Here is a 22,078-nt window from a genome sequence, read left to right on the forward strand (position 1 = left end):
AATTGCAGATGCTGGTTTGCCAAGGAAAGACAGAGAATGCTGGATTCAGTTGGTCAGGCAGCATCTCTGGAGAACGTGAATTCGTGACGTTTTGGGTCGCAACCTTTTTTCAGACACAGAGACTGAAGGAGGACCCTGATCCAAAACGTCACCTACCCATCTTTTGTTGTGCGCTATCCAGTCAGTGAAAAGACAATAGATGAACTACAATCAAGCAGTCCACAGTGTGCAGATACAGAATAAAGGATATAGCGTTTAGTGCAAGATAAAGTCCGATTAAAGTAGTTCGAAGGTCTCCAATGAGATAGGTGAGAGGTCATGACTGCCCTCTAGTTGGGCAGAGGACACGCCAATAATCTGCGTCCATGCTGCAAGCATTCTGCAGTTCTATGATGCCTCATTAATGGAATCAATGCTGATATTTATTTTGTTCTTTGTTCCTCCTCACAGCACTTTCAGAAGGTGATCCCACAACAGTTTGATAGCTGTCCAGACAAACTGATCCTGAAGGCATACCAGGTCAAGTACAACCCAAAGAAAATGAAGAAGTATGTAACATTGCAGAAGTTAATTGTAGTATGAATGTGAGAGTGGTTCCTGGGTCCCCTTCCATCAGAATAGATGGATCTCATTGACATAGAAGCTTAGCAGCAGATACTTAGTCTAGGTAGATTAATAATTATTCAGACAAATTCCACTTTCTAGTTTTTGGTCTAAAGTTTTGGTAATTATATAGCATGGGCTTTTCCATTTAAACATTGGGTTTTAGTGCCCACCATGCTAGTGGTCAGAACTTGCACCCTCTCACCAACTCTGGCTGAAACTGTTTCAACGCTCCCTAACCTTACCACGCTGCATGACTCCACAGCAAAGCGTGAGAAAGATGGAATAAATACCTGGGGTTATAGCAATTTAATAAAATGGGGGTGGGGAGGTGACACGCACACAGATTTGTACATTTATATTACTCTATTACCAGAATAAGCAAATTTCCCTTCTGATTCTGTTCCCAATAGTTGAGTTATTGTGAAGTATAACTTTGTGATGATAAATCTCCGGTTGGATTTTATGAATCTCTTGTTGATTCACATTCCATTGTGGCCTGCTGTCATCTTCTTGTTCCTGGGAGTGGGGCGTGCATGATGAGAGTAATTTTGCTGCAGAAAAGCCTGTTGATCTGATATGCTTTATCTTGTGACTTGTTTCCTCCACAGACTTGAAAAGGAATACACTACAATCAAAAACAAAGAAATGGAGGAACAGATTGAAATTAAGGTCAGTTTTCACGATAAGTCTGAGGCAGCTGAATTAATTGTCTCTGCCGATGCTCCTCATTTCCATCCAATTCTGGGGATAACAATGTATAATTGTTTTTTTAAATTACTGTGATTAACTGGCTTGTTTTTTTTTTAAAGAGGTGAATGATGTAATTACGGAAATCTGATCTGGTGAGATAATTAAATGCTCTTTGCTCAAATGATAGGGGAAGAATACGGTTGATTAAGATGTACAGGCAATGTAATTTGTGCTTGAAGTACATTTATTTGGTTAGAGCAGGTTTTTTCCCCTAAGGTGTCCATTTTACAGTGTTGGATTAGCATCATTGGCCTATACTTGGTTACACAGTGTTCAAAAGGGAACTGCAGATGCTGGAATATTTGCACCCGCTGAGTTCCTCCAGCAATTTTGTGTACCTTGGTTACACAGTAGCATGACCAGAGAAATCTTTGTTAGATGAGCCACATTCCCCAATAGTCTTCCTTGCCTCTAATCTTGTGCAATGTCTGCACTTCTCCTTCTAACATCTTGAGCATTCTTGAATGTAATCACTATGTGGACAATGTCTTCATGTGCCAATGTCCTAACCTCAGAAATTCCCTCCTTGAACTTTCCTCCTTCTCTCCAACATTTTCCTCCTATATGCAGTTTGATAGCTACCTTTTTGATCAGGCCATTTCAGATTCACATTTATTGTCACATGCACCAATTAAGGTACGGTGATATTTGAGTTACCATGCAGCAATACAATTAAACACAATTAAAAGAATGATAGAACTTAACATAAACATCCACCACAGTGACCACTGTGATGGAAGGCAATAAAGTTCAGTCAGTCTTTCTCCTTTTCATTTGTTACCTTCGCTAATGCCACTGTGATGTGACTTTTTTTAACGGTCATATGAAGCACCCTGAATGTTCCTACCATATTTTAGATGCACATAAATATATTGTTGCTCAGAGCAAGTCGTAGAGTCATCCAGAGGGGAAACAGGCCCTTCGGCCCAACGCATCCATGCAGGTCAAGATACCCTATCAAACCAAGTCCCATTTACCCATGTTTGACCCATTTCCCTCCAGTCCATGTCAGATTCAGATTCAGATTCAAACTTTATTGTCATTGTGCAGTGTGCAGTACAGAGACAATGAAATGCAGTTAGCATCTCACCCAGAAGAGCGGACATAGAATAGTGTCTTGTCACATACTGGCAGTACTATAATGCACTTCGTTATAGGCAGTTCGTTTCCTATACCCACTTGAGTGAACAAAATTGCTCTTTGGGTTCATATTAAATCTTGCCCCTCTCACCTAAAACCTATGTCTTCTGGTCTTGATTCTTCTACCTTGGGTAAAGGACTCTGTTCACTTGGTGTAAGTGATAACCAGGGTCTGAAGAAGGGTCTCCACCCGAAATGTAACCTATTCCTTTTCTCAAGAGATGCTGCCTCACCCGCAGAGTTTCTCCAGCTTTTCGTGTGTAACTATTTAATGCTCTTATCAATGGCAGAGTCTACTTGTGTAGTCTTTCCACCAGGTGGTGTTGTGGAGCTGGATTCATTCCATCACCGCATTGAAACACTTGCAGTTGCAGGATACAAGTTCTTACTTAATAATGCAGGGATTTGTGCTATAAATAATAGAATTTCCCCATGCTGCACTAACGTGGTTAAATGTTGCTTTTGCTGAGCATTTACTCTCTGCTGTCACTTGCTTATCCATGATGCATCCCTTCTCAAGCAGCATTCATTCTGAAGTTCCCGTTGAAATTATTTTTCTTTAATTAACAGGCAGTTTTTCATAGTTGCCCATGCACAGCACCTCTGTTGCTGAACAGGGTTATCAACCACTCAACCCATGTTTGGAAGCTTGCAGGAGCTAAAATAATGTATAGAATTACACTTTTCTATTCATAATTCAGCACAAACAAACTGTGGATGTACATGATGATCAATGGGAGACCCAGTACTGATCCTTGTGGCACACCACTGGTCTTGTGGTCTTGCCACAAAGCAAATGTATTTGATCCATTCACTAGTTCACCCAAGATCCTACCAGATCCAACGTTCTGGACCAGCCTACCTACCACCTACTGCATTGTCCACAACCCAGCCGCTGTGTAAGCTCAGCTTAGAGTTGAAGTGCTCTAGAAAGACAAGGTGCAGACATAAGAGGAACATGTCAGAGATGGGTGCTCAGAGTGGCTTCACCAGGCTGGCTTACAGGTCAAGCCTGATAGACCAGCGATTCTTTTGAATAGTCCACTCCATCATTTCCATCCCAGGAAGGTATTAGCTAAGATCACAACAGCACACCTTGATATCAAGTAGCTTTGACATTTCCTGGCCAAACTTCCATGTTCAGTTTTTAGTGTTCAAAAGGGAACTGCAGATGCTGGAATATCGAAGGTAATAAATAATAATAATAAATTTTATATTTAATGGGCGCCTTTCATACAAAATCTCAAGGACACCTTACATAGTAATCGGAATAAAAACATATAATCGGAGTAAAACAAGTAATTAAAGACATCACAATGACACAAATTAAAAACAGAATTCAATCCAAAAACAGAAAATCAAAAACACAGTGTGAAGAGAGAGCAGCGGCAACCAAATCGTGCCAGCGTCCACTCTCTCTTCACGGCAGCCATCTTGGACACAGACCTACAAGACTACAGTTAGACAAAAAAAAAAATCATCCCCCCACAGTGGATAGCACTGTGGGGGAAGGCACAATGTCCAGTCCCCACCCCATGTTCACCCCAAAGTCAGGCCTATTGGGGCCACCGCAATTGCCTCTACGGAGGCCCGATGTCCCTGGCCGTTCTCACCGGGTGGTCTTGCCCCGGCGTCGGGAGAGTCCCTTCGGCGGCTGGGCCACCTGGAACGGCCGCTTCCTGGTTGGAGCCCGCATTCATAATTCAGTCTGTACGGAGTTGAAGGTACACACAATTGCTGGGGAAACTCAGCGGGTGCAGCAGCAAACGTCGCCTATTTCCTTCACTTCAACTCCCCCTCCCATTCCCATTCCGACCTCTCTGTCCTGGGTCTCCTCCATTGCCAGAGTGAGCAACAGCGGAAATTGGAGGAACAGCACCTCATATTCCGTCTGGGGTCCTTGCGTCCTTATGGCATTGACATTGAATTCTCCCAATTTGGCTAGCCCGTGCTGTCTCCTCCCCTTCCTTAACTCTCTAGCTGTCTCCTCCCACCCTCCCATCCGCCCGCCCTCGGGCTCCTCCTCCTCCTCCCCTTTTCCTTCTTTCTTTCCCCACCCCCCATCAGTCTGAAGAAGGGTTTCGGCCCGAAACGTCGCCTATTTCCTTCGCTCCATAGATGCTGCTGCACCCGCTGAGTTTCCCCAGCAATTGCTGGGGAAACTCAGCAATTTTTGTTGCTGAGTTCAGTTTTTAGTTGGGATCACCTATGTTGACTGTCACTGCTAAATCATTCCACTGGCTTATTTACGGCATGAATGGGGTTTATTCTTAATAGTCCACACTCGGGAGATTCATGACCATGAGGGTACCAAATCTCAAGGAGCATACCTACTTTTTGCAGCTGCATTTGTGTTTTAGATGATAGACTTGCTTACCAACCTCAGCAATGCATCTCCACTGAGAGCTCCCCAGGGGTAGATTTGTAGTGAAATATGAAACTCACTGAGGAGAAACACCTGTTTGTGTGACTGATGCACTAAATGAACTAAAGCAAGTAGTGAGAACACCTGACAATAGATTAATATCTAAACGCAGATGCTGCCTGACCACCGTGGTCTTCACAACATTTTCTGTTACTGCAGATCTGAAAACATGAAGTACTTTTGCTTTTTGGATAAAGCTTTCAGCTGTGTTGGGCGGCACAGTAGCGCATTGGTAGAGTTGGTGCATTACAGCGCCAAATACTCGGATTCAATCCTGACTACGTGTTCTGTCTGTACGGAGTTTGTACGTTCTCCCTGTGAGCGAGTGGGTTTTCTCTGGGAACTCCGGTTTCCTCCCACATTCCTTAACTAGGACCCAATAACGACAGCCCACTATCCCATCCAAAGAATTCTATAACACAACTGGTAGTCTTAGCTTTACCATGTTGGATGATAATATATTTTTTATCTGATCAGTAGAGTGTTCAGGTCATTTTGTTGGAAACAGATACAAAAGATTTTGAAAGAAAGTACCTGTGAGTGGATGAAAATCAATCAGCATCCCTCCTTAAACCATTCTATAAATGCTAAATGGGATTAAGCAAGAACAGTACCTTGTACTTTATAAACTCCCCCATTCATTGAGAGTTTATGCTGCATCTATCCTGAAAAATACAGTGTAGGGCCTGTCCCACTTGGCGATTTTTTTCGGCGACTGACGTATCAGGGTCGACGAAAATTTTTGAACATTTCAAAATCCAGCGGCGACAAAAAAAATGTAGCGACACTTGAGGAAATACCATGAGTCAATAAGTCATCACGCTGCGACTTTTTCGGTGACTTGATACGTCAGTCAGTGATGCCGATAGTTGCCGTAAAAAATGACCGTGGGACAGGCCCTTGTGTCTTGCATCTACTGTACCTCTGTGTTTTGTGCTGAACGTGTAGATTGTACAAGTGCTAGTTGGGAGATGTGCGCTAGCTGACAGCAGCAGCCCCTCTATCTCTCCAAGTACACAATGTGCCCATCAATTAATCCCACCTTTTTATTATTCCACAGAGACTGAGAACAGAAAATCGCCTCCTAAAGCAGCGGATTGAAACCCTGGAGAAGGTACGACGTGTAAACAGCACCCTCATTTATATTTGTTGCATTTTATTTATTGGGAGAAGAATTGTCAATAGTAGTTGCCCTGTCTAATAATTCCAACTGTGGACAGGTTCCACTTTGCACTAAAGTACAATCCAGCTCCTCTGATCGAACCTCCCAGAATCAGTCCTTGACTTTATCCTTTGTCTCAACTACACGCTGCCACTCCTTATCGTCATCTGAAATGTTAATGCTGGGCTGCGCACCAACTCCCCACCACCTCCCTTATCACCTATCGTGTGTACACCATCAGTGTACACGGGTATCTACAACCTACAGAGATTACCTCACTCATGGGACCTTTCCCAAACAATAATTGTTTCATCAGTCTGAAGAAGTGTTTCGGCCCGAAACGTTACCTATTTCCTTCGCTCCATAGATGCTGCTGCACCCGCTGAGTATCTCCAGCACTTTTGTCTACCATTGTTTAGTCGTGTTAGTGCAACATTCCTTATCAGAACAAAGAAGGAGCACTACATTCATTAATTTCACTCAATATTCATTGCAGTTAGTTATTAATACCTCTCAAGGAAGGAAGAAATCTTCTCCATACAATACCATCCAGCCTAATAAATCTAGTTCTATTGTAAACGGCAATAATCATGCTGCCTTAACAGTCAAACATACTTCATCATATTAAATGACTTATTTTTGGATTGACTTAGTTTTTGACTGGTAGAAATGGAACTGTAGAGCATTTTATCCATGTATCACACATAATATATGCTGAGGTCCTGTCGCTGGGTTGAGCAAATTCCAGAAGACACCAGATAACTTTAGCTGGTCACTGAGACTCTGTAGGTTTTCAAATGGAGAAAGTGATCCAAATTTACCACCTCTTCCCTATTGTGGAATTACAAACCCCCAGCATAATCTAATTAGAAAGTGACAGGGAATCGTTTAGACTTGGCATAAAAGTTCACTGATGTCATTTTAATGCTATTTAACTTTTGCCAAATAAATTATTGCTGATGTTTGTTTGGAAATGAATGCTCTCTGCATAAGTGTCAAAACATTGTGTAGGTTTGATGGCTTAAAGTTATTTCTTCCTCTTGCATTGTAGCATCTGGGACTTGATCTAACTTGTGTTGTATTGGTACTGGTTTCATGTTGAGAGTGAATGTAATTTGGTTACGTGCTGCTGGTAGATTTGTCCTGTAATCTGAGAGTATCAGCACAAAGCTGTAACCTACATAACATAGATATGCTATTGGATTTGTTAAATGCTAAGGGTGTGTTGGACGTAACTGCAGGTTCTGGTTTAAACCGAAGATAGACACAAAAAGCTGAAGGGTCTCGATCCGAAACGTCACCTTTTCCTTTATTCTATATTTGCTGCCTGACCCGCTGCGTTACTCCAGCTTTTTGTGTCTATCTTCATAAACGTTAAAATGACCTACCAAATCTTGATTGAACTGACTCAAATATATCAGCTGTCTAATCTGTGTGGACCAGCAAGGTTAAAGGAACCAAACTTATTATTTTTATTTTATTGCTTAGAGTTGAGTTCATTTTTATTGTTTGAAAGATTTATAAGAAATTGGAGGGAAGGTAAACAGTGTTTGGGAGTATGGGAAATGTGCATGTGGAACAGTTTGGTGAGGTTTGCTGTGTGTGCTGTCGTAACCCTGTATAATGAGTAGGGACAGTTGTGTAAAACATAGAAACATAGAAAATAGGTGCAGGAGGAGGCCATTCGGCCCTTCGAGCCAGCACCGCCATTCATTATGATCATGGCTGATCAAGTTATGAAACAGATATTTTGAATGGCTCTTCTTTCTTCCTGGACTCTAAGGTCCCTTCCTCCTGCACACAAGCAAAATGGATACAAAGAGCACAGAAACTGCAAATGTTTTAATTCCTCATTGCAAGTGTATTTTTGTTTTGTACAGTCAGAATGTGGGATATAATAATATGAGCTTGCTTGTACTGTGCTGCTGATGCCTGTCTGTGAAATTCTCTTTCTTCCTTTCATTTCTGTGGATTTCCCCCTGTAGGAAAGTGCTGCCTTGGCAGATAGATTGATCCAGGTATGACTTCCCACTTCCCCCCCCCATGGCAATTATACATTCTTGCTAACTCTCCCAAAGCAACGTCATTTCTTATGCCTCATCCGGTGAGGTGACCTCCTGTGTTACTCACGCCTGCCTGCCTGCATGTTGCATGTTATCCCTGTGGAAGCACTCACAGTAACCCACGCTTCAGGCCATGCTCACATGGGCACCTGAGGTGAGCGAATGTGATGATAAGTGATGCACAGGAGCAGCTGCTGCTTGGACTCTGGTTTGGGCTGCCTGTCCACTGGATGTCCAAGCAGGGATTGTAACATTTACAGCAACCTTTGATCCATTGCATTGTGTTATTCAGTTCTGCATGTACATGTACCATACGATGATTAGATGCATTTGATTAGATTTCAATAATTTATAAACCTTATCGCCACCACAAAAAGAAACTGGAGAAAAATAATGCTGCATATCTGAATTCAGAAGGTGCTCGGATGACTTGTGTCATGTGTACATGTGCATGTAGCAGAAACAACTTTTCACTGTGCTATCAAGTGAGGTTTTTTTAAACAAATGTGTTTTTTTCTAAAAAATGAAAATTTAAATCATCTTGTGTATCACAAATCAGACCATTTAACCCCTTCCATCCAGACGGGTGGCTAATGTGATCTTGATGGATTTTCCCTGTAACTTTCACTGGATGGATGCATGCTGTAAGATCCACCATAACCATCAGGTTTTTGTACTAATGGTGTTCTTCACTAAGGCATGCAAAGTACTTAAGAGTATTCCTTGCTACGGTAAAATACTTGTGAACCAGGTGCATTAGGTCTGGCAGGTATGCAGTGCTTGGTTTCATTGTACCAATACATGTTGTATTTTACAACTTTTGACCATGCATAATGTGGCATCTCACATTTTTCTAAGCTGTGAGCACGATGTATCATTGATTAGTGCAGTCAGGTAGGTAATATTCCACAGAATTACTCAAACTTTGTTCCAAAACAGTTTGGCGAAGCATGCTGAATTTTGTAAAATAAAGTCTTTTTCTTCAACGTTTATTTTTAACTGGCCATTTGAAATAAAATTGAAATAAAATATATCATCACAGTGTGAAGTTAGTAATATGCAGGATGTTCCTTGAAACTGCTATATCAGGCTAGAATAGCTGAGGAGATGATGTTTTTTCTATTCATATCTTTTGTTGAATACCTCAATTTTAACAGCAGAACTGTCGAGATGATCATCCTAATTCCTTCATTGGCAATATTGTTTCTGGGAACCAGTTTATAAAGGAATACTCTTTAATCTTTCATGCACATTAACATTTGTTTTTGTTTTGGGGTCAGTAAAGAGCAGGAGAGTTAGGAAAATGGGGAGGGGGTGGAGGGAAGAGGCAACACACTGATTTACAACTATCTATTAAACTTGGAATTGGATAGTGCTTCGACAAATGCCAGCACCACCATTAATATTGTTAGGTTTTATGTGAACATTACATTTTACTGTGTGATGGTGAGTTTATGCCCACATATGTCATCATTTCCATTATCATTTGTAGAACCCGTCAGACCACTGAATTCACATGATCTGTAGTTACTTGTTTGTAATATCTTCTATTGAAAAGGTTTCTGCTCTTATTGGCACTTCTAAGCAGCTGCCATTCTTGTGTTCCACCCATACAATTCTTAAGCGTTTGCTTGTATTTGGAAGTGTATATTTCGATTGAAGAAATGCTACCATTCAATTTGACCCTTTCTGACGTTTTCAAAGCAATATTATGAGACTTTTATTTTATTTAAAAGTTCCTATCTGCTGCCACTTATGCAGCTTTAGGCAGGGTGTATCATTGTCAAAGTCTTCTGCCAAGAATAATTTTCAATAGGCTGCTCAAAGTTGATGCATTGGAGAGATACTTTGTGCTGCACTTGTGTGGCAATCCCAGGAGTGGAAATGGTCACATCAGTGTTTGGGTTTTCTTAACCTGTTGCTCAATAAGTTAATTCTGTTCCCAGTTTAATCTGACCTTTGCATACTAGTACCTATTGATAGACCAAAGCTAAACTTTCTTGGTATGTTTCACTACACCATTTCTGCTGGTTGAGAGGATGATGGATCGCAGACTACACACCCTTGGTCCAATTCCCACACGGCATGTGCTAGTTGGCAGTAAGCTGGGTCAAAAATTGTATGGATTAGTTGTGGGCCGGCTGGGTGGCGTAACGGTTGAGCTGCTGTCTGACAGTAAATTGGAATAGGTTTTACGGGAATGTAACGTGGTGACAATCATTTCTGGTTCTTTTTGTGGCACTCTGAGAGTTTAACCTTGCACCTTCCATTGTTAATCTTGCCTCTCACGATTTCTTGCGAGGGATGATGTTTTTAAATGCAATGCATTAACAGGCCAACACGGACTATTTTGTCCTGTGGGTCTCACACTTGTAGCTAGACACCGTGGACCTCCAGATACAATATTGCCACTCGAACAACACCCTCCTCTGCACTGAGCCACCCTCACCAAACCCCTGTCCGCAACTCCTGGCCTGTGCTCCCACCTCCCGGATTGCCAACTCTCATAAATGTTTTCTTCAGTTTTCCTCTGCACCCTGCCCAACCATGGCAATTGTCAGTCTCCATTTTGACCCCTCCTTGTCTGGCATTCCCAACCCTGACCCATTTGTCCACTGTGGAAAGCTCTGTTCATATTGTCTCTTCCCTTGTTCAACCATGGCACAGATTCAATGGAGCCATTGTTCCCAAATCCCACATCGGACCTTCTCTCCGTATTGCCCACCGAATATAACCTACTCAAAGTGCCGCAAGTTCAATTACAAATAAGTCCCAATCCAGTCACGTATGCCTTGGGTCCATAGAACATTGCAGCACAAGAACAGGCCCTACAGCTATCTCTCCCTGTACCTTGTACTCCCTTTATCCAGACTAAATTATGATAAACCTCCTCTGCACCCTTGCCAAAGCCTCCACATCCTTCTTGTAATGGGGTGACCAGAACTCCAAGTAAATGGAGAGCAGGAAGATTAATGATCAGGGTTGACCCAACCTGTGATTGATGTAGCATGAATAGTGATATGCCAGGGAGAGTTTAGTTTAGTTTAGAGATACAGCGCAGAAACAAGCCATTCCCACCGGGTCCGCGCCGACCAGTGATCCCCACACATTAACACTATCCTACACCCACTAGGGACAATTTTTACATTTACCAAACCAATTAACCTACATACCTGTACATCTTTGGAGAGGTTGTGAGTCTGTTTGGGGAATGTTCTTGACCACAATAAGTAACAAACGTGGATGATGATTGATATCAGTGAGGTTGCAGAGGCTGAAGGAGGAAAGTAGCAACATTATACCATGGTGAGAAAAATGTTAAACTTCTTTAAGGTATGGAGAAGCAAGAGAAGTGCAACAGAGCAAGATGTTTAAAGGAGGAAATGCCAGAGGAATAGAGCATGCCAAGGTGTGGATTGTGAATTAAGAAGGAAATAAAAGATCCTCCTCGATTAATCCGATTTCCTCCATGGAAGATAAGGATGCAATGAGCTGAATGTTAATGTAATGCACCAATCATTGGGTTATGTCCTTGCAAACAATTTACAAAGGAACTATTCTATCAACTCAACACCTCAGATTCAGAGTGCTTTTTATTACAGAGCCCTGTGTATACCAGCACAAATTTGAGAACTTATTATAGACGTGGCCATCATTAGTCTACAGCCAAATTCATCCCAGGGGTTACTCCTCTGGTGTTGATATTGTTTCAAGGTTTCATCCTCAAGATCTGAAGGGCCAGCTTTCTGTGGCTTGCATTGTGTTTGGCTTTGTAAGGATTTCTGGACACAAACTAGGGGGTGCTCCGGGTCGAGGGTGGAGAAGATGCAACAGACTGTGGGGTTTTGTGCTCTATCTGGGGACTGAGACACAGCTGCTGGCAACAATCCATAAGCCCAACCACCACTGGATCTTGCAGTGGGATCTGTATTCAGTCCCACAGACCAGAGCTTCTTAAACTGATTCACACAAGGGTGAATGGAATTATTTTGGGATGAATGAAAAGACAATGCCATTAAAGTGGTTAGTAAGCTCTTATTGGTTTTAATGGCAGTGGAGCTGGAAACTTGATGTTTTTTTCTCTCCACCTCTGGTTTTCTAATTTCAAAGTAGCAGGATATTACCCAAATTTAGTAATATAACATTTTAGGGAAGACCATGTTTTATTGAGCCATTTTTCCAAGAAAAATACTGCAGTAATCAAAGCCCGAAAGGGTAGGATGGGACTGAATCCCAGTGTTTAGACATTTTATCATTCTAATCAAATAATTTTCCAACTCCAGTGGTAATTAAGTTTTCTTTACATATTTTTAGGCTGTTCAAAAAGTTGAATAAAATACACTTAAGAAATTAGTTAATTTATGTTTTTTGCACATGTCACAAAATAAATTATATATAAAATGATACACAAGGGAGAATAAGATGAAAATTACATAAAGTGTAGTCGAGGGTGAATGAAATGTTGTGATAAAGACTGGAGGGTTAATGACACTGAAAGTTTAAGAAGCACTACCATAGACTCTGGGGTCTTCTAATCAAGTTGTAGTGGGTCAGTGGCTTTGTGAAAAGAAAGGTCACTATTGCTGGTACTGAGATTCTGAGAACTGAGTATTTCAGCACAGCCAAGTCATAGAAAGAATAGTGAATACCACAAGTGGGTCGCTGTTTCCGGGACCAGGCAGCACTGACAACCACATTGAGACTCAGCCACTGTTTAGATTAATAAAAGTTTAAAGTTTCCACTAGTGTTCTAACTGAAAGTGGACAACCAGTTTCTCAGGGTCATTAAGTAGTGGTTAAGCATGAGATGCTGGGGAGGAGAGCTTCAAAGCTTTGTCCACGGATGGTGTCCGTTGTCCATCTGCGGAATACTTTAGTGCAGTGCAGGAAGCGGACAGATTCTGTGGGTTTAGTTTCAGATCAATTAGCATCTGACAACATTTGATCTAACTAAAGTGGAACTTTTTCAGCCTGGGATAGAACTGAGAACACAGAACAAACTGTACAGAACAGGAGCAGACCCTTCGGACCATACTGTCTGTGACGAACCTGATGTCAAGATAAAAGAATCTTGTCTCCCTGTACATGATCCATATCCCTCCATTTCACGCGCGTCCATGTGCTTATGTAAATGCCTCTTAAACACCACTATCATATCTGCCTCCACCACCACCCCTGGCAATGCGTTCTAGGCACCCACAACGGTCTGTGCATGAAACAATATCTCCTTTAATATTTTCCCCTCACTTTACAGTAATGCCCTCTAGTCTTTGACATTTCCATCCTGGAAAAAGGTTCAGTTTAGAGATACAGCAGTCCATTGAGTCCACGCCGACCATCGATCATCCGTTTATACTAGTTCTATGTTATCCCACTTTTTCATCCACTCCTTACACAATAGGTGTGATTTTACAGAGGCCACTTAACTGTCTTTGGGATGTGGAAGGCAGCCACAGCACACAAAAGAAACCTACAAAAACGCAGAGAGAACATGCAACCTCCATACAGACAGCACCCAAGGTGTGAATCAAACCAGAGTCTCTGGTGCTGTGAGGCAGCAGCATCAATGCACCACCCTGATTGTTCTGGCTGTCTGTACTTCTCATAATTGTAGATACTTATATAGGGTCTCCCTTCAACCTCCGACATTCCAGAGAAAACAATACAAGTCTGTACAACTTCTCCTTGCAACTAATGCCCCACTCCATTGCATGCCATACTTCGAGATATCTGCACAGATATCTTCAGGCTGGCATTCCGATGTCCCCTTATGTTTAGAATGTAGAACCATAGAGGACAAGAACGGGCCATTTGGCCCATAACATCTGTGTGCTGACCAAGATGCCAAAAAAATATATCATGTAATAAAAAAGAACTGCAGATGCTGTTTTATATCAATCAAAGACACAAAATGATGGAGTAACTCAGCGGGTCACACAGCATCTCTGGAGAAAAGGAATAGGTGACACTTTGGGTTGGGAACCTTCTTCAGACTGATTGTGGGGGGACTGGAAGCAAGAAAAGACCAGGACTAACCAGGGCCGCGAACAGATTGGCCTCTCACCCTGCCTGACGTCATCTGTTGCTGCCCCTGTTTTGTCCTGGTTATTTTCTTGGTTCCAGCTCTCCTACCCCGCCCCCTTGCACCCCCATCCCTACAATTAATCTGAAGAGGGATCCTGACCCGTCTCGTCACCTATCCATGTTCTCCATAGATGCTGCCTGACCCGCTGAGTTACTCCAGCACTCTGTGAAACGTCACCTATCCATGTTCTCCACAGATGCTGCCTGACCTGCTGAGTTACTCCAGCACTCTGTGAAACGTCACCTATCCATGTTCTCCATAGATGCTGCCTGACCCGCTGAGTTACTCCAGCACTCTGTGAAACGTCACCTATCCATGTCCTCCACAGATGCTGCCTGACCCGCTGAGTTACTCCAGCACTCTGTGAAACGTCACCTATCCATGTCCTCCACAGATGCTGCCTGACCCGCTGAGTTACTCCAGCACTCTGTGAAACGTCACCTATCCATGTCCTCCACAGATGCTGCCTGACCCGCTGAGTTACTCCAGCACTCTGTGAAACGTCACCTATCCATGTCCTCCACAGATGCTGCATGACCCGCTGAGTTACTCTGGCATTTTGTGTCTATCTTTGCCAAAAAAAAACTCAACTTCCACTCACAGACGTTGAAGGCATTGACCGCTTGCATGGTAATGATCCTAGAAGCTCTGGTTCTCTTCTGATTCCTCTTTGTTGGGTATTTTTCCGGCTCAATGGTGAGCTGATGTCAGCTGTTAAAGCCAGGATTGGTCACCAACCTAGCCTTAACCCTCTTGCTTTCTTTCCTGCGTTCACTGGAGGCTGATGCACTGGCATCTTAGTTGAAATTGGTTAACTTAGGAAGGTGCAAAGTGTCTTCTTCACCTACGTTGCTCGGCTCTATTCATAAGATCACTGATCTCTGAATTCTTTATGTGTACAATTTAGTTAAGGACGGGGGGGAGAATCTGGGTCTAGTTAACATTGCAGCCCATAAATAGACTCAAGAGACCAAGCCTGTTTATTTTCCAAACATTTTAACGATAAATTAAGAGTGGAATTAGTTCTTCAGGGGTTTGGAAGCCCATCTGTGTCGCTAATCTTTCTTTCCCTCATGGATTTGTCTTCAGGGACAAGTAACCAGGGCGCAGGAAGCAGAGGAGAACTACATCATCAAGCGAGAGCTGGCTGTAGCAAAGCAACAGTTCAATACAGCCAGTGAGAAACTAGAACAAGCACACAGCACCATTCAGGAGCTGAAGGAGCTCAGGGTAAGGAAAGGCAGGCGTCAGACACATGGCTTCAGGACTTGTAAGGATAACAATCCTGAGTTCTATTGTACCCTGGATGATCCTATGTGACACTGGCTCTCAAAAACCCTGTGAAACTAATCTTTGTTATGTGTGTGTGTGTGGCACGTTACAGCTGGTTATTGGCCTAATAAAATACCATGCACTGCTTTCAGTAACAACGGTTGGATTGAATTAAAGTGGACTGCTTTAAGTATAAGTTTGCAAAAGCCGATCGCTTGCATTATGTTTGGGCACTGGAGGTGTTTATGTAGATGCTTTTTGCCCGGACATTTCCTGAAAGTACGTAACGCACTGCCTCAAGGATAATTAAAGTTGTTACAGATCAAACCTATAAAAGTTGAGTTTGAAATTGACGATGGACACAAAATGTTGGAGTAACTCAGCGGGTCAGGCAGCATCTCTGGAGAAAAAGGAATTGGTGACGTTTTGGGTCGAGACCTTTCAGACTGAGAGTCAGGGAAGAGGGATGAAACGGTACAGAACCAACCAGATGCTACTGATGGTCAAGGAGCAAGCAATGGTCCATCGTTGGCTGTTGAGGAGGTGATAATGAAGGGAAACGAGCAGTAAAACTCGCAGGACCACGAGGGTGGGGGAGTGAAGGAGAGAAAGGAATGCAAAGGTGACTTGAAATTAGAGAAATCAATATTTATACAGCTGGGAATTGGCCCTTCTGAGAACCAAAGCAAAGTACAGAGTTCTTGATGTCATTGTAACGCTGAACTGTGGCCAAACCTTTGCCTTGCGTGTTTAAGCAGATTTATATAGAGCTCTGTGTGCCGCCCGGTCCAGCTTTGCTCCTCCATTGCAAAGGGAGAATGATATCTTGTGCTTTGTGTTGCAGTGTGAGATGTGTACTAACGGACAGTACCTACTGGGTGGGGGTAGATGATGTGCAGGTGGTCTCTGGGGGACGGTTTAACTGTGCTTCATGACATACTTTGCAGTGAGCAAACAACCTCAGTTTAGTTAAACAGGTGTCGGGGTGCTTCCAGCACTTGGTGGCATCTGCATTGAGAAATTTGCCAGTTCAAGGAGAGGGAGAGGTTAAATGAGCCAGCAGCAAGCTGTTGTGGTCAGCCAACACTCTCTTCCAAATGTCTCATTGAGTGTGGAGCGGTATGTGCCATGGCTTTCAAAATGCGCAGCCAGTTTCTAAATTCTGCCCCATCTGTTCTGGGGTGGAGGGGTCGCCCTGCTCTCCCTGAGTTATCCTCCCCGTGTCCTGTAACATAACTTCAACTAATACACTCCACTGCTTCGCACTTTTCATTTCACCCATCTTCCCCCTTACTGTGGCGACTAATGTGGATCATTGGACTGCAGTCCTTCTACTTAAAATACTTGATTAGAAATATTTGCTGCATTTGAGATTACAAATCTATTGCTCACAAGTGATACTACTTTTTCTGGTAAAAACACACAAAGGGTGGGAATTACTCACAGGTCAGGCGGCATCTCTAGAGAACATGGATAGGTGACGTTTCAATTCCTGACCCTTCAGACTGAAACGTCCGTTATCCATGTTCTCCAGAGAGGCTGCCTGACCCACCGAGTTACTCCAGCACATTGTCTTTTTTTTTTGTAAACCAGCATCTGTAGCCCTTGTGTCTCCTTTTCCGGGTGCTATGTGATAAAATAGAACTGAAAAATAAGCATCTGTTTTTTGCTTCGCTCTTCTCTCCTTGCCTTAAAAGCGGCTATTTACTGGAGAATGCAAAGCATAAATTATCCTTTGTGGTTATATGGGCCTGAAAGCAGCGTTTACAAGTTTAATCCAAGTTCAGATCATCTATGAAAACCATTTTTATCTGAAGTTTGGATATTTATCTGAATTCTTCACAAATTATTGTCTGATTGCTTTTGGAAGCAGTGACGTGTGTGTTTAATAATTGTACAATGAGCATTGATTCATTTAGAGTCATATAGTTTGATCTCAATTTTATTGAGCTTTTTTACATTTTCAATTTTCAGTCGAGAGCATTATTTGCAAGCTCTTGAAGTCAACCCAGTTAGATATTTATGGTATACTACCTATTTACAATGCGATTTGGGAGCGAATAGTTTTTCTATGCAGAAGCAACTCTGGAGCCTTATGAATAAATAAAAAGATATTAGATTTCTTAGCTGCTTCATAAATGCAATCTCTTTATTCTGAAGTATCTGAAATAAATAAATAAATGGTGGCACAGTGGTGCAGCGGTAAAGTTGCGGCCTTACAGCAAACCAAGGTTTGATCCTGACTACGGGTGCTGTCTGTACGGAGTTTGTACGTTCTCCCCGTGACCGCGTGGGTTTTCTCCGAGATCTTCGGTTTACTCCCACACTCTAAAGACGTACAGGTTTGTAGGTTAATTGGCTTGGTATAAGTGTAAATTGTCCCTAGTGTGTGTAGGATAGTGTTAATGGGCAACAGTTCAATACAGTTAATGTGCTGAGATCGTAGGTCGGTGCGAACTAGTATTTGTACATTGCCATTCACATTTTTGCCAATGAGTTACATTGGAGACAATGATACATAGGAAAAGGAACAGACAACTTGTTCACAGAATTGTGTAAGAAGGAACAGCAGATGCTGGTTTAAACTGAAGAAAGACACAAAAAGCTGGAGTAACTCAGCAGGACAGGCAGCATCTCTGGAGAGAAGGAATTGGTGACGTCACCCATTCCTTCTCTCCAGAGATGCTGCCTGTCCTGCTGAGTTATTCCAGCTTTTTGTGTCTCTCTTTGTGCACAGAATTGTTGCACTGACACCTGCAGGACAAATGGCTGGGCAACCTGTATTGTGGACATTGGTTGGCCACAAATCTTTGGAGAGGTCCACAGCTCTTTGCAGGAGAATCTCCATCACTTGTGTTCATCTGATCTGGTGCAGAACATTGAGGCCTCAGTTTAATGTCTCATTGGGAAAATGTCAGCTCTGACAAAGTGCGACTCTGTTAATGCTCTGCAGTTCTTATGTGCTAACCTGGTGCATCATAAGATTGTTATCAGCTGAATGCATTTGGCTTATCTACTAACAGTAATGAGTAAGAGTAGTAAGTGTTGCTTTTCGATGTTGATGGTCATGCTGAATAATTCACAGGCCTTGCGCAATTAGACATTCAGTGTTAGTTTTCATTTCGGTCTCTTTTTTGTTTGCCTGATTAAAAAGGCCAGAGCTGCTTCATTCCTGAATACTGTTGGCCTCTGTGGGCCTGTGGGGCCTGAATCTGTGGGCCTGCTTACTAATTTTAAAGATATGTCCAGTGATGGACATAGGTGTAGGAAGGAACTGCAGATGCTGGTTTACAATGAAGATAGACACAAAAATCTGGAGTAGCTCAGCGGGTCAGACAACATCTCCGGAGAAAGGGAATAATCTGGGTCTCGACCCAGAAACATCACCTATTCCTTTTCTCCAGAGATGCTGTCTGACCCGCTGAGTTACATTAGCTTTTTGTGTCTATCTTCGATGCATTCATACGGCTGTGTATAAGGAAGTAATTTGTGCTTATGTTTTTATGCTGCATAAAAGGTCTTTAACAGAGTTGCGTAAAACATTTCTAACTTTTTGAATGATGCCAAATTTGAGGATGATTGTTAATACTGAAGTGTGGAGAGCATCAGATTATAAGAAGCCGTTAATAAACTTGCAAACTAGGGAACTAGGTGGCAGATGAGATTCAGCACTGATCAATATGAGGTGGTACATTTTGGTAGGAAGAGGTGTCTTCTATTACTTGGAAGGTGTGAGTCAGCTGAGATCATGGGATAAAGGAATTTCCAGAGTGCAAATGTACCAGCCATGAAAGGTTATGCCACAAGTTAGCAAGGCTATATTAAAAATAAATAAAATGAAATTATTTCTGGAGAAAGAAAACTAAATTGCAGGTTACGTTGAACCCGCTTCAAACCTCGGTTAAACCCCACGTATTACGATCAGTTCTGATCACTTAATTAAAATAAAATGATGCAGAGATAAGGGAGAGGGTGCAGACAAGATTTACAAGGCTAATAACAGAACTGAAAGAATCAGAGTAGGAAGAACAATCTGGGTCTCTGGATTATAGAAGGCTGAAGAGTGATGATCAAAATTAGGGTGAACCTGAGGGTTTCTATGTCCTGAGATGGGATTTCCAAGGCCTATCAATCCCCCTGCAAGAAAGTACTATTGGAAACACCACACTTTCACTGTTTCAAAATCTGACTGAGTTGCCAGCTAGAGAAAAACAAACTCTTTCACTCATACCATCATATAACAGTGGATATTGCCTTCATTATACAAGAAATACATCCATAGCTCTTTTAGTCTTCAGGAAATGGAAGAGAGCTGGAGTGGATGTGTGGTGCTAGGATTCTGTGGGTAGGGTGGGGTCAGGGTAGGAGACCTGCCACAGGGGCTGGAGTTTTTGGCCTACATGTATGCTTTCTGAATTTGCCTCTCGATGCTTCATGCCTCACTCCAAGACTATGAAGACAGAAGCGGTGGTGCACCTGGTAGAGCTGCTGCCTCTCAGCGCCTGAGACCCAGGTTCGAATCTGACCAGGGGTGCAGTCTGTGTGGAGTTTGCACGTGCTCCCTGTAACCGCGTGAGTTTTCTCTGGGTATCCTGGTTTCCTCCCACATTCCAAAGACGAGGTAGGTTAATTGGCCTCCGTAAATTGCCCCTAGAATGTAGGATAGAACTAGTGTATGGGGTGATTGTTGGTTGGCGTGGACTCAGTGGGCCGAAGGGCCTCTTTCCATGCTGTATCTCTAAACTGAACTAAGCTGATTTGCTACAGCTTCTGAAGAAGGATGCTGACCTGAAACATGGTCTGTCCTTTTCTCCCCACAGATAATGAGATCCTCCAGCAGTTTTGTTTTTGGGACAGCATTGGTTTGTTTTGTATGCAAATCTTGTGCTGTGTTAAAGGAGGATTCCTGGTCTTCAGCATTAGCTGGCTTAAGATGCAACTCATCAGATAAAAAGGAGCTGTGAGAATATCAACCAATTTCACAGCAGGACCTGCGGTTATGTGCCATTGTCACAGCAACCATTTATTCACATTGGGTGGAGTGGGTGAGATATTTTTTAATTTAAATATACATTTTGCAATAATCAGGCGGCTTAGGATTTTAGCCAGACGTGCAACTTCAAAATTGCCACGCTTCCTTGATCATTTAAATTCTGTCATGTAACTTTTCTATATCTGAATCACATTTCTTGATTAGTACGGGTGTCAGGGGTTATGGGGAGAAGGCAGGAGAATGGGGTTAGGAGGGAGCGATAGATCAGCCATGATTGAATAGACTTGATGGGCCGAATGACCCAAATCTGCTGCTATTACTTATGATCTATAGTCCTGATTTCAAAGTTGAAGGCCTCTTCATTATTACCTGATTTCCCAATTGGGCAAAATTTTGAATTGGAACACTTGGCCACCCTTTGATTTTGATGAAATGGTTTCTTTGGAATGGTACTTTGCCTTGCAGGATTCTTTAAGTAGAAGAATGTTGAGAATCCACTGGCAGCCTCATTCACTCATTAATATGTGTATATATCCAACTCCAGGGTCAGCCTGTTCCTCATGAAGTATAAACTGGATCAAGTACTCAATTCCAAAATGAGTACGGCAAAATGAGATAACGCACAATAGGCTAGCTATAGAGTTGCTGCCTCGAAAATATCCATGGTCTTCTGTGGCAAAGAATTCCACAGATTCACAGAAATGCATCTTTCTCCCTTCTAAAGGCACGTCCTTTAATTCTGAGGCTATGACCTCTAGTCCTAGACTTTTCCCAGTGGAAACATCCAAGCCTTTCACTATTCGAGTCTAGACTTTCACTACTTACACAAACCCATTAGCATTTGAAAAGATGATATAAAATTAAAGATATTAGTGATTTGTTACTAACTTACCCTGATGAAGAGTTTCACTTGAAAACATCGCCATCCATTATCTCATATGCAGGCAGTCCTACTGTTTGCTTTGGGCATTTTTAGTAATACCTCTACTTCATTCCCTTTCTCATCCCCTAGATTCATCTCCATCTTTGCCCATTCTTCATCTCTTCCCAGCTTTCAAATATCAGTTCCTGTCTCTGCAAACTAAATGGATTGTATGCCCCTCGCTGCTCAGGCACTGTTTATGTCACTGTTTACATCAATAAGAAGTGATTCCTGCAGTGGGGAGGATATCCTGGAACTGCTGGAAGTAAGTTGATGGGACTTTCAGGGACATTTGTGCCACTGGTTGACCCACTTTGAGGGATGAAACTTTTTTAGTGTATCTATATTTATCTGACATTTACTCTCTGATGCGAGCTTAATGCTGTGTGATATCACTTATTCAAAGCCGTGTAGAAACATCACTAGGTTTTTCAATAATGGGCGAGGTGTCATTGGCTACTTGTTAAATATAGATGAGGAGGAAACATTTTGCAGCTCTACCTACCTTAGCCTCGACGGTCACCTTTCATCACCTCTGTCCCTCAATTCTCATTCTGTCATGACAGGGCCATTGAGTTTATGAGCGCAATGGAACAGAGTGAGTACATTATTCAATGCTGAGTGCCTCAGTACGGAGACATGTTGCTTTAGGGATAACAA

General features: G+C 42.5%; 1 protein-coding gene across 2 annotated transcripts in view; it reads left to right on the plus strand.

Annotated features, from left to right (window-relative positions):
* evi5l (ecotropic viral integration site 5 like) overlaps positions 1-22,078 on the plus strand; it is a 98,107-nt gene that overhangs the window by 48,802 nt on the left and 27,227 nt on the right. The window contains exons 10-14 of one of the 2 annotated variants that reach the window (XM_033012197.1): positions 451-548; positions 1,215-1,275; positions 5,982-6,035; positions 8,069-8,101; positions 15,321-15,461. In XM_033012197.1, coding sequence (XP_032868088.1) covers positions 451-548; positions 1,215-1,275; positions 5,982-6,035; positions 8,069-8,101; positions 15,321-15,461 — 387 coding nt within the window. The remainder of the gene's footprint in view (positions 1-450; positions 549-1,214; positions 1,276-5,981; positions 6,036-8,068; positions 8,102-15,320; positions 15,462-22,078) is intronic. The other variant, XM_033012198.1, reaches the window with a different exon arrangement.

Source organism: Amblyraja radiata, chromosome 35 (genome assembly GCF_010909765.2).
Source record: "Amblyraja radiata isolate CabotCenter1 chromosome 35, sAmbRad1.1.pri, whole genome shotgun sequence".
Classification (NCBI taxonomy): domain Eukaryota; kingdom Metazoa; phylum Chordata; class Chondrichthyes; order Rajiformes; family Rajidae; genus Amblyraja; species Amblyraja radiata.